The sequence below is a fragment of the Capra hircus genome, chromosome 1 (genome assembly GCF_001704415.2).
Source record: "Capra hircus breed San Clemente chromosome 1, ASM170441v1, whole genome shotgun sequence".
Lineage (NCBI taxonomy): Eukaryota > Metazoa > Chordata > Mammalia > Artiodactyla > Bovidae > Capra > Capra hircus.
In genome coordinates, this window is record NC_030808.1 from 94,364,048 (window position 1) to 94,377,209 (window position 13,162).

The 13,162-nt window shown below is 40.7% G+C and overlaps 1 protein-coding gene across 1 annotated transcript in view; it reads left to right on the forward strand.

The window, feature by feature from the left end:
- The window catches only part of NCEH1 (neutral cholesterol ester hydrolase 1), a 69,175-nt gene continuing 56,734 nt past the window's right edge, over positions 722 to 13,162 (forward strand). Inside the window, exon 1 of the mRNA XM_005675307.3 lies at positions 722 to 1,037. Coding sequence (XP_005675364.1) covers positions 900 to 1,037 — 138 coding nt within the window. The 5' untranslated portion in view covers positions 722 to 899. The remainder of the gene's footprint in view (positions 1,038 to 13,162) is intronic.

Here is a 13,162-nt window from a genome sequence, read left to right on the forward strand (position 1 = left end):
TTCTGTTACCACTGACCCACTGAAAGAAATTTTTTCACATAGTTTTTCCCATTTATTTATATTAGTATAGACTCCTAGATATTTATTTTATTTAATGGTTTATAATCCATTATTATTATTTATTTTGATGCTAAAATTATCCCCGTTTTTGACATTGGAAGACCCTTAAAGCTGCCAACTGTGTCCTTTTGACCAAGTTCTCATCATTTTTTAGCACTTCCTCATCTTCTAGATCAGGTCCATCCTGTACTTTACCTGCCTCAGCCCTACAATCAGTCTTTTCTCCAAGGAGCCATGGCAGAGTCATGGTTCTTTTGACTGGAGAATGAGATCTGGAAACCAAGATTTGTGTGCTTGATGTATTATACTACTGGCTGATCCTTTGCTTGAGCTATAAGAATTTGTTATCTTCTCTCACTACATATCAGATAGGCTTTACATTCTGTTGCAAATCTGGCTGTAGAAGTCAGTGAATTTTTACTATCGTTTTATTATCTTTCTCACATCTGACTCCATTTTGAGTCAGATGTGCTTTAGACAGAGGGAAACTTAATGCACTTAAACTATTCCGGGACTGTTTCCGTTTGGAAACCTGCAGAAGGGAAGCCCTTGGTCACTGGTGTGCAATACACACCTGTGTCCTCCGGAGTCCGCTGTTCTTCGCCCAGCACAGCCCCACAGCTTTCTCAAACCTGGAGTGTCTGCAACACTCTGCAAGGACACAGTGGAGGGGGTAAGTCAGCGCTCCGACTTCCTCCCGACGCCGCCTCTGATTGGCTCTGGGCACACAAGAAACGGGTGAATGAGCGGCTGGCCCTCGCAGAAACTTGCTTGAGGTCTTTGGGTGGTATTGCCCTTTCCTCCTCGTCCGTCCGGCAGGCCAGCCGAGCCGGAGGAGGATGAGGTCGTCCTGTGTCCTGCTTACCGCCCTAGTGGCACTGGCTGCCTATTACATCTACATCCCTCTGCCCAGCTCCGTCTCCGATCCCTGGAAGCTGATGCTGCTGGACGCCACTTTCCGGAGCGCACAGCAAGTGGTGAGACGCAGCCCAGGGCTGATTCTCTGTCCCTTCTCTTAAGCAATATTTTAGGGGGAAAGAGAATTTCCGGCCTTTGTCCCGTGGGATGCGTATTTTTGTGGCGCAATAAAGCTATTGCTTTCTAAAGTGTTTCAGGCTGACATTTTCAGGATGTCGCATTCGCTTCTTGGCTAGCCAGCGGGTTGGGTCTGTGTCTTCGTCTGTGTTGATACCGGAGAAGGTGAAGTTCTTGAGCAGAATTTGACGACTGTTTAAATCCTTCGTCTTTCCTAAATGTCACCTTCTATCTTGGTTTGCAACGTCAAAAATCAAGGTTCCAGCGTTTTATAACCCACCCCTCCCCCCATTTTGTTCTCTCATAGAGGGCGGCAGAGAGCGAGTTAAGTGTTGTAGCAAGGCTCTGGTTCCTGGGAATGCAGCCACGTTAAGAGCAGACTTGGCATGGTGATCTCGCACTGTGTCCGACAGTGGAGCCCTCCATTGCCGCGGGCAGCAGCCTGGGCTCCCACAGTACTTAGGGAATGGCACAGATCTGCACGTCATGGCCGGCACGCCTCAGCTCAGCCCAACAAAGGAGGCGGAGAGGCCTGGCTGGCTGCGGGAGAGGCTGTGGAGGTAGTGACAGCAGGTGTTTGCATGATGCTCTTGTTTTGCACCCTGCAGCTTTCCGTTTATGTCCTTAACTGTAGAAGAGCTAACCTTTGCCTGAGTCAGGATATCCAGGCTTAGCCTGGCAGGGTGACAGTTCTCTTTACTGTACCTTGAGTGTGTATTTTTTTTAACCCCGTAGACAGAAAAATGTAACTTTCTGGTTTATTCTATGTAAGAGGCATTATTTTTAGTGCCAGACCATCTAAAATCTAGACTAGTCAGCTGTCAAGTCTGATTGTGCAAGACTAAACAGGGTTTTCTGAGCATCCTGCTCTATCTAAACTCCTACCCTCCTCCCAAACGGAGACTCCTCCCCTCCTCCAACCTTGGGCTTTAACCTCAGGTTATTTTTGTAAATTCCTTTAAAGAATGACAGCTAAGGAGAGAGAGAAAAAACAAACAAACAAATAGGATTTTCCTAGAGGATTGATATTCCTTTTCCCTGTGCATTCCAGCTGTGCGTAGGATTACCTAGTCTCTGAGGCGTTGTCCTATCACAAATCCCTTAACTAGGGTATTATAGCACATTTATAGGAAGATTTTGCTATTCTTGAATCCAGCCACGTTTCCACCCTCAAGTCCCCCATTTTCTCTTAGGAAGAGTCTATGAGGCAATAGCCTCTTCCTTCCCTCCTGCTTACTACAATGTTGACAAGACGAAAGAAAGACCATCCCCTTCTCTAGCATGGGCTCCAAGAAAGGCAGTCTTGTGCAGGATGCTCTGCAATCACTCTCTTCCTCCAGAAATTTTGTTGCTGGGGAGTAGCACTCTTTAAAGATTCTGGGATACAATGATATTTACCTGGGTGGCTTAAATGGCCTTCTGCAGTAAAAAGAATAATGCCTAATGATAAGAAAAACAGAAAGAAAGAAAAAATAAGTCACTGTGTTGGCCACAGAGATTATTCTTGCCTTTCTGATCCAAGGAAATCTTCCCTATCATAACTAATTTGAAAAAAAGCCGTGATTGGAAAAATGTCTCTCTTCCCCAACAAAGCAACCAGTCCAGTAAGGCCTTTAGACCTTACGGTCATCTGCAGAGTGTGCCCTTAGCTGGTGTTTGGGAATGATAATGTTTATAGTGCCAGGTCACAGAGACAGATAAGGTAGCAGAGTATCCTCACTGGACACTGGTTGGAGTTGGGTTAGCACACAAGTGGCTCTTATCATTTGTCTTCAGAACTGTAAAACATCAGAAAGATCATTCAGCCCACAAGAAAGCATATTCTACCCAGGAAAGCAGTTTACCAGTGTCGCTTCAAATTGTCCTGGGGAAAAGGCAATGTGCTTGACACTTGGTAGGAAACAGAGCATGACTGTCAGTCATGCCTCCCTGAATCCCTCCTCAGCCAGGCCACTTGCTGGCTGCAAGGCCAGCCCATTAACCAACCTTCTCTGACCCTCAGCTTTCCTTGTATAATAGGGCTGATAGCTATTGATGCTTTGTAAGAGTGCTGTAATGTATTTTAATAGCTGGAATTGGTTGTAGTTATTCTTCTAAGTGAACTTCCCTGGTGGCTCAGACGGTAAAAGCTTCTGCCTACAATGCGGGAGACCCGGGTTCAATCCCTGGGTTGGGAAGATCCCCTGGAGAAGGGAATGGAAACCCACTCCAATATTCTTCTAAGTATTGTCCCAAAGGGCCACTGTGGGTTGTGGGGAAAATCTGTAGTACTGCTTAACTTTGTTGAAACAATAAATGTTGAAACCTGGACTGCTACCACTAAATTGCCTGGCATAAAGTTTGTTGTCCACATCATTTTAGTTTGAATTGATTGGCTCCATTAGAAAAGCTACTTCAGTGGTAAGGCTTGGTCAATTTCCTAATACAGCAGGCACCTGCCTAATATCAAGAAATGTGAAGGCTTGGGACTTCCCTAGCGGTCCAGTGGTAAGACTCTGCGCCTTTCACTGAAGGGGGCATGGGTTTGATCCCTGGTTGGGGAACTAAGATGCCATGTGATGTGGCCAAAAAGAAAAAAAATTGAATGCTACTTTTATTCTGTTGTCATTGGCAAATGCTTCACCACTCCCTGTCCCTTCTCATCTCCTTTATCTTCTGCAGATAAGTCAGTATGGAGATTATGTTCATTGTGCTTTTCTTCCTTGGGGTCCTTCAATATTACCTAAGAAGAAGCTACTTAGGATCTTTCTCAAGTCATTTCAAACACAGATGCTACATTAGAGTCAGCTAGGAAGGCTTCAAAAATCCTAATGCCCGATTAACAATGTATACCAAATTTGTGCAGAATCTCTGGGAGAGGAGTCCCAGGAAGCAGTATTTTAAACAGTTCCCAAGGTGATTTCAGTGTGCAGCAAAAACTGATAACCACTACTCTGTAAGTTAAATACACTGCTGATGTAGATTATATTTTTCTTAAACTGTTCAAGTTATATTGCATACATGTTGCTGGAAAGGAGCCCTTTACTTTAGCATGTTTATCAGATTAGTAATCTGATACTTTGGCTCTAAGGTGATAAAATAGCTAGGCATCTTTCAGTGTGATAGCAAAGCCATCATAAGACTTGAACAGTGGAAAAACACAGACAAAAATAGTCTTGGAAGGGCAGTGGAGAGAGATGTAGATGAAGATTAGGGGAACAAAAGGAAGGAGTTTGGTGGACATTTTGAAGACATTTAAAAATGCTGTGCAAGCAAAAATTTTTATAAAATGGAAATCCTGGTACAGGTAGAGATACTGAGAAGTATACACTGCTGGAAAAAATGTAAATTTTAACAACTTTTTTGATGGCAGTTTGGCAGTGTCCATGGGAAGCTGTGGAAGTATTTATTCTTTGACCCAACAATCCCTCTGGATGAATTCACGTAATTATGCATATAGTCAAAACTATAGCTATAAAGATAGAAATATTTCATAGGTACAATAATCTTTTTAAACTAGTCCAAAATCACTGCCATTTAAGAAATATATGAGAGAACGTTCAGCAACCTTTCTTTTCTTTTTTCTATTTTCAGTGTTATTTAAAAAAATTTAAGAACTGTAAGAGACTATGTAAATATGGTAAACCCATATTTTGGAAACTATGCAGTCAAAAAATTAAGTTGTAAAAATAAAGTTTAATTATGTACAAGTGATTTATACTGGGCTTTAAGTGAGAAAATGCTACAAAAAGCATATATGCCATTATACCATTTGAAATATCTATACATCAAAACAGATAGCTTTATAAATCTATATATAGATTTATAGAAAAAGCAGGACATAATTTAAAATATACTGATTTTTTTTCTGGTCCATAAGATTCTATCTTCAGGTTTCCCATCTGTATAGTCTAGTTTTTCTGCAATGATCATGAAATAAGAAATTAATTAAAAACTTTTTTTGTAGTAGGTTTTCTACTTCTAAAGTGGAATTGAAATGCACATACATATCAATGTGACTAGTATTTCAGTAATTGTTCTATGAAGAAAATAATTTTATTTTCTTTTCTATTTTGGCTGTGCCGTGTGGCTTGTGGGATCTGACCAAAGGTGAAACTCCAGCTATGGCACTGAGGTACTGAAAGCTCTGAGCCCTAACCACTGGACCACTAGAGAATTCCCTAAAATAGATTTTTTTTAAAAAAGGCATCTTGGATCCTTTGACCGCTATCATGATAGCAGGTTTCATGTACAGTCACTTAAATGTAACACAGATTGAAAGCTTAGTGTGTGAGTCTGACCCACAGAAATTGCAGCTTAGTATGATGAAGAAGCTATGCTCATGTATAGCTATTAAAAAGGCAAGAGCTGACAAGTATCACAGAAGAGGTACAGTTACAGGAGCTCATAGGAGGGAGTGGTTTTGTACAGTTTAGAGGGGGTGGTAAAGATGATGACTGAAGGTAATAAAGGGCTAGAGTGTGACTTCTTACCTCAATCACCTCTTAACTTTCTAGTTCTTATCCTATGTATCCTTTCAGTGACATAATGTGAAAGAAAGATTATTGAAGCTGATATTTCTTCTGAATGCTTCCCCTGTTTCTTATAAATAACAGTGATTTTGGACTAGTTGAGCAAGATTTTTCATCCTGTAAAATGTCCTCGAACTTGTTGAAATCGAATGTGACCACACCTGAATTCTCTGTGCATGATGTGTCTTTGGGCTGTGTGGGTATGCTTTGAATGACAGCTCAGCTGGATGCCATGCAGAACTCCAGCTTGGTGACCTTCTTCATAAGCATTCATGAACTGGAATGTTTACTCCTAAATTTAACTTTAAAACGTTAGTATACAATAAGCGTTGCTTATTGCCTTCTAGACTTGCCTTGACACATATTTCTTCATCTAAATTAGAGATTTCACTCACTAAGCACAGTAATTTTTAGCTGATTAAGTGAAATTTTCTTTAAACACACCTGGCAGCAGAATGGCTTTAAGAATAGTTTGATTAGTATTAGTTCTGACAAGTGAGCAAAATGAGTTGGTCTTGGTAGACAGAACCTGCTGGTGGATCCAATCAAATATTAAAGTCAGGTTGATTCAAATACAAGTGTGTAAGATAATGCCTAATTTGTAGTTCTCCTTTTAATTCTTTATTCTTTTAACTTTTTATTTTGTATTGAGGTTTAGCCAGTTTCCTTTTTACTCTTCCTAAAACTCTACAAATATGGCTCTGAGCACAGAAATGCCAACCTTATTACTTTATTTTAGTGTGATATCCTATTGCTAACATGTGGCTTGAGCTTGATATGAAAATATTTCTGAGGTGTGAAAGTGTAATAATTGTTCTTAACCGTCCTATTAATGCACAATTACTTCTTTTAAATTAGTGAGCATATGTTTACTTTTACTTACAAATGAAACTATACGGTAACTGTCTACCATTTATTTTCTCCTTCATTTATGTTTATAAAGGAAGACGTGTAATTAAATTTCATGGTGACAGGCCTAACTATCTTCCCTACCTAGCCTAAGATGTGTCATAGTATGAAATTTTAAGTCTTTTAGTGTTTCCAAAATAAAATCGATATCCTAGCCTAATATCCTATCCTTAATAAAGTTAAAATTCCGAAGTCATCATTAATTCAATGAACAACAATGCTAGGAGTTGATGAAACAATAAAACACATGTCTAATCTTTACGAGTTTACAGTCCAGTGAAGGGAGATAAGTCTACTGACAGTTACAGAATGTGACTTGAATGATAGAAGAATTATGATAGAGGCATTTATGGATTGCTGCCTTAAAAAGGACATCTAATGTTAACCTGTGAGAAGGAAATGGCAACCCACTCCAGTATTCTTGCCTGGGAAATCCCATGGACAGAGGAGCCTGGCGGGCTACAGTCAATGAGGTCTGAAAGAGTCGGACATGACCGAGCAACTAAACAACAACTACAGTGTTGACCTTAGCATCAGGAGCAGATGTTTCCCTTTCACACTGATATCAGCTCTGAATTATCAAGGCTGAATGAGCATTTACAGTAACGAAAGAAAGTCGCTCAGTCATGTCCAACTCTTTGCAACCTCATGGACTGTAGCCTGCCAGGCTCCTCTGATCATGGGATTTTCCAGGCAAGAATACTGGAGTGGGTTGTCATTTCCTTCTCCAGGGAATCTTGCTGACCCAGGGATCAAACCTGGGTCTCCCATACTGCAGGCAGACTCTTTACCATCTGAGCCACCAGGGAAGCTCATTTACAGTAAAAATAACATCTATTAAGCATATCCTGAGCATTTACTCTGTGCCAGATACTGTGCTGTGTCCTTTACATACAGTTCATTTAGTTTGTGCTATAGTTCTATGAGATAGATGTTCTTATTTTCCTTATTTTATAAAGGAGGAAACTGAACTATAAAGAAAAGTAACTTGCTTTTGATAACAAAGCTTGTAAGAGGTGGAGCCTGTGTTACTGTGAGTTTAAGAGCTCAACCATTATGTTAGGTTGACTTTCCATAGGAGCCAGCCTAGTGAAAGAGGTAAGGAAGAGAAGAAGGAGAGAAACGAGGGGAAAAAGGGCATCCCAGACAAAGGGAATGTTCCAGTGGGAGAAGATGTTACAAGCTAAGGCCCTAAAAGTAGTTCCGAGAGGCTGGAGTGTAAAGCTCAGAAGCCAGAGAGGTGAGGTAGAAAGGAAGCACAGACCAGGTAATGAAGTGTTCTGTGGGCCAGGAAAGGAGCTGCTGAAAGGATTTTAGCAGGGAAATCACATGGTCAGATCTGTATTTGGGAACAGTTTTCTCAGTGGCAGTATAGAGACTAGAGTTTAAGAAAATAAATGAGGGAAAAGACCACTTGAGAAGCAATTATCCAGATGAGAGGGGAGAGCATGAACTAATAAAATGGGATGGGTTTGGAGTGAGGCTGGCCAGAGTTGCTGACTACAAGAGTAAAGGAGAGAAAGGAGTCAAAGATGACTTCCGGGACAGACTCTGCCGTAACTGAGTGAATGGTGATGATGAGCCTGATTAGGAAAAGGAGCAGGTCTGAGGGTGAAGGTCATAGAGTTTGGTACCTCGCTTTGAAGTCCATGGGACCAATTTAAGGGTAGCTGTTCATAAATAGTTTGCATATATAGACCAGAATCTGGGGGAGAGAGAGAGAGCTGGGCTTAAGATATGGGCTTGGCAGAGGTCAGTGAATGGGTAATGGTGGGAGCAGTGGGAATGAATGTGTTTAGAGTGAGAGGAGGACTGGGGGATCCTACCAAGAAAACCCCAGGAGCTCACCAGTGAGAGGAAGAGAAGGCCAGCCCTAAGAGAATGAGACCCTGAAGAACATAATTCTTTGGTTATACCTTACATTTTTATAGCACTGCAGGTTTTACAGAGGGTTTCACTTACATGATCTCATTTTATTTTTACAATAAATAACCACCTGATGTTAGTTATTTCCATTTGTTGAGTGAGGAAACAGGTTCTGAAAGGGTCAATGATACTCCCAAGTTCACATGAGTAATAGTCGCAAAACAGGACTGGAATGAAAATCACTAGACTCTTAATTTCGTGTTTTCACTGCTGGGCCAAGTGACCTGAAAACAAAGTCCTGCGTGATGGACTTGCCCGTTTTTGTCTCTGGTGCTGTCTCCCTGACGGGTACTCATAGCTGCAGGTATGCATGTGGGTATGCGCACGATAACTTTATTACAGGTACATTGTATCCTGACTTTTTTTGATCTCCTGCTATTAAATAAATCTACACTGGTGTTTTCCAGTCTTTTTTCCTGTAAGAGATTTGATGACCTTTGTAAAACACGCCAGAGGAACATAGAGGAAATACTAGGGGAATCTGTAAGGACTTGAATGACAGAATTCACAGGATTCATAAAGAAAATTATACAGAGGGTTCTCAAAGAGAATGCCAACTCTGATAGATTTTGAATAGTTATAAAAAATGCTTTTAAGTTTTTACCTCTATAAAACACCTAATTTTCAGTGTCTTATAGCTCATCTGCAACCCGTTAACAGCCTATCTGTTGGCTGCTAATGGTACAGCATGCAAACTGTAAGGAAGCTCTTTCCTATCGTTTGTATTCTCAGTCACTCAGTCATTCTTTGCTATTACATGGACTGTAGCCTACCAGGCTCCTCTGTCCATTGAATTTTCCAGGCAAGAATACTGGAGTGGGTTGCCATGCTCTCCTCCAGGGGATCTTCCCAACCCCAGGGATTGAACTCACATCTTTTGTGTTTCCTGCTTTGGCAGGCAGATTCTTTACCATTGCACCACCTGGGAAGCCCTATAGTTTGTAACTATTTAAATACATGTATATTGCTACTAAACACAGAGAGATTGTCCCCAAGTTCCATGTACCTAGGGTAGCCTCAAAATTTATTATTCAAACCATGCCATGTCCGAGAGTAATAGGGGTTGCTATTAATAATCATGGCAGGACAACCATTTGAAACCAGAACTATTCCCAGACGAATTTGGACGTATGCTCAGCCTGCATTTATGTGACATGCATTCATCAGCATAATCAACTCAAAGTTGTGGAATGATTTCTGTGCTCCCTGCTGTGCTCAGATTTTACTGTTAATCCTCCAGGAAACCAGCTCCCACCCCTCACACCGGTGGAATTCCTGTTCCCTAGGATAGCGGCAGAATGAAAGCACTGAGTTCTTTGGCACTTAGGGCCTGCTCCAAACTGGTACCACTCTGCTGAATCTAGCCTCACAGTGTCCCCATGACCATCGTGACACCTCTCCTCCTGTCGTCACCTCTGCCTCACATGCCCTCCCACCCTCTTACTTTAGCCAACATCCCACACATCTTTCAACACCCACTCAAAGATAATTTCTTTTGGAAACTTCCCCCCTTTCCCCAGTCAACCTTCATCTCTCTCTCCTTCATACTCTGCTAGCATTTTGTTTTTCTTTTATGGCCCTTGTATGTTTCCTAATGTTGATATTTCTTTACATACAAACTCCCCACCAAATCATAAGCTTCCTCACCTATCATAGACATAATTTTTCTCTTACTATTTTAGTATTTTTGGTTTTTGGGTTTTTGAGTGGGGAGAGGGCTTTGAAGATAATGCATGTTAGAGGAAGTAAGAATTCATAGTTCTGCTTTCTTTCAGTCCTCCCTGTTACTTCATTTGCCCCAAACACCAAAACTGGTGCTTTCTTGTGCTTCTGACTCTGAACTTTCCAAAAATGGCTTTTTGTTGTCCTTTGCAATTTTTTCGTTTGTTTGTTTTTTGCAAGCCTTGCTGTTTTCTGGGTTTTTTATTTCCTCAGAATGTTTTTGTAGATTTATGGCTGTTTTTGAATTTGTAATGAATCATGTGTTTCTAGCTAAATGTTAGTTATACTACAGGCCACCTCCTTAAAAGATAACTGGCAAATTCCCACATTCATTTGTTATCATTCTCTTTTTCTCTTTTCTCCAGAATGGATAATTGATGAATGCCCCATGAGAAATTAATTTGGCTGACACTTTTCTGTGCCATCTGTCCTATAATATTGTCCCTGCCCTGGGACACAAATTACCTTTTTCTTGACCATTCTGAAGTCTACTTTCCTAAAACACAAGATGTTTATTTCACTGTTGCTACTTTATGCATCAGTTCTAAAATAGAGTCACTCTATCCTAAGGTTTCAGTCACTTCCATTTCATGGCTGTTGGAGAGAAGCAAGTCCAGAGGAGCCATAATCCCTGCTTCCTTGATTTTCTTCGCAAGACAAATCAATTTTGCTTTTAAAAGATGATTGACTTTTAATAGAATAAGATTACTGGTAGGTGTCTGCATAATAATAGATACATTTATTGAATAATAAACACAGTCACTTTGTGAAATAGTAGTTAATGTCCTCAGTTAAGGGAGATAGAAACTCAGTGAGGTTGAGTGGTTCACAGACATGGGACTGACTGGGAGTCTGGCTGTGAACCTGGTCTGCTGATTTCCATAACCCTTTCCGCTGTCTTCCACAGCTTCCCGTTAGACTGTTCAGTCTCCCTTCTTCCCCTTCTTATTCCACCCACAAATCTTTTGTGTAAATCCACATTGAAAAAGCATCTCGTGGGCAAGGAGCCTGCTATCTACTGTTTACAAATTTTAGTCCTAGAGGGTTTTAGTATATGTTACCCATTGAAAAGTGTTCCATGGTAAGTAAGACTAGGAAATGCCGAGTTAAACAGAGTTAATCAGGATTTCTTTTTTAACGGTGAAACATTTCAGAATCCCTATCATACTGACATGTATTTTGAATTTTAAAGAAAGAATATTTAATTGAGTCCCATATTTAATTGACTTATCAATCCTTATTTGAACTTCATGGTACTGGTGGTATATTTACAGAATTTGGGGTTCCATTTTCATAGTGTTCTAGAGCATGGATTTGGGGGTCAGGGAGACTTATGCTCAAATCCCAACTTGAGCTATACTAGCTGTGTGACTATGACCTTGTATTTAACCTATGAGTGTTTCCTAATCTAGTAACTGGTCATGATACTTAGCTCCTGAAGTTATTTTGAAGGTTGCAAATGATAATGTATACAAAGCTTTATTGTTTGTCATCATCCCACAGTAGTTAATATGTAAAACACTTGGAATAATAAGCTGTCACAAAATAAATATGTTTGGTCCTAATCTGATTTTTGGCAGTCGTCTGCAGTATACTCCAATAGTAGTGTGCAGTTTTTTATTTTTTAATTTTCACCTTTATTCTTGTCAATCTGCTTCTGCTCTTAAATTCGTGGATTTCTATACAACTGTAGATCATTTTTACCTGGCCTGCTGTTGGCTCCTGCTGCTGGGCTTAAATCATAACTTTACCATTTACTAGTCATGAGACTAACAGGGCAAGTTCCTTAAACTCTTAAGTAACTTAAAACTTAAAAGGTTTAGTTTCCTTATCTATAAAAGTGGAATAATGACAGTGCTTCCCTCAAGACTTGTTGTTTTTATTGTTCAATTGCTAAGTTGTGTCCAATTATTCGCAACCCCATCGACTGTAGCATGCCAGGCTTCTCAGTCCTTCACTCTCTCCCAGAGTTTGCTCAAACTATGTCCATTGAGTTGGTGATGCCATCCAGTCATTTCATCCTCTTTTTCTCCTTGTGCCCTCAGTCTTTTGCAGCATCAGGGTCTTTTCCAATGAGTCAGCTCTTTGCATCAGGTAGCCAAAGTATTAGAGCTTCAGCTTCAGCATCAGTCCTTCCAATGAATATTCAAGGTTGATATCCTTTAGGATTGACTGGTTTGATCTCCTTGCTGTCCAGGGGACTCTCAGAAGTCTTCTCCATACCACCATTCAAAAGCATCAATTCTTCAGTGCTTACTCTTCTTAATGGTCCAACTCTCACATCCATTCATGACTACTGGAAAAACCATAGCTTTGACTATATGGACCTTTGTCAGTAAAGTGATGTCTCTGCTTCTTAATATGCTGTCTAGGTTTGTCATAGCTTTGCTTCTAAGGAGCAAGCGTCTTTTAATTTTGTGGCTGCAGTCACCATCTGCAGTGATTTTGGAGCCCAAGAAAATAAAATCTGCCACTGTTTTCATTTTTTCCCCATCTATTTGGCATGAAGTAATGGGACTGGACGCCATGATCTTAGTTTTTTGAATGTTGAGTTTTAAGCTAGGTTTTTTACTCTTCTCTTTCACTGTCATCAAGAGGCTCTTTAGTTCTTCTTTGTTTTCTGCCATTAGAGTGATATCATCTGCATATCTGAGGATGTTGATATTTCTCCCGGCAATCTTGATTCCAGCTTGTGATTTATCCAGCCCAGCATTTCACATGATGTACTCTGCATATAAGTTAAATAAGCAGGGTGACAATATACAGCCTTGAAATACTTCTTTCCCAATTTTGAACCAGTTCGTTGTTCCATGTCCGGTTCTAACTGTTGCTTCTTGACCTGCATACAGGTTTCTCAGGAGGCAAGTGCTGGGAGCCAGCGTGAGGAATCTCGCTCATGGCAAAGGTCATGAGGAAGGAAGCCAGACATACACAAAGGCGTGATCTGGCTTCAGGGGTTCCCCCTGGGTTTTCTTGAATATCTACCCCGCAAAACCAGA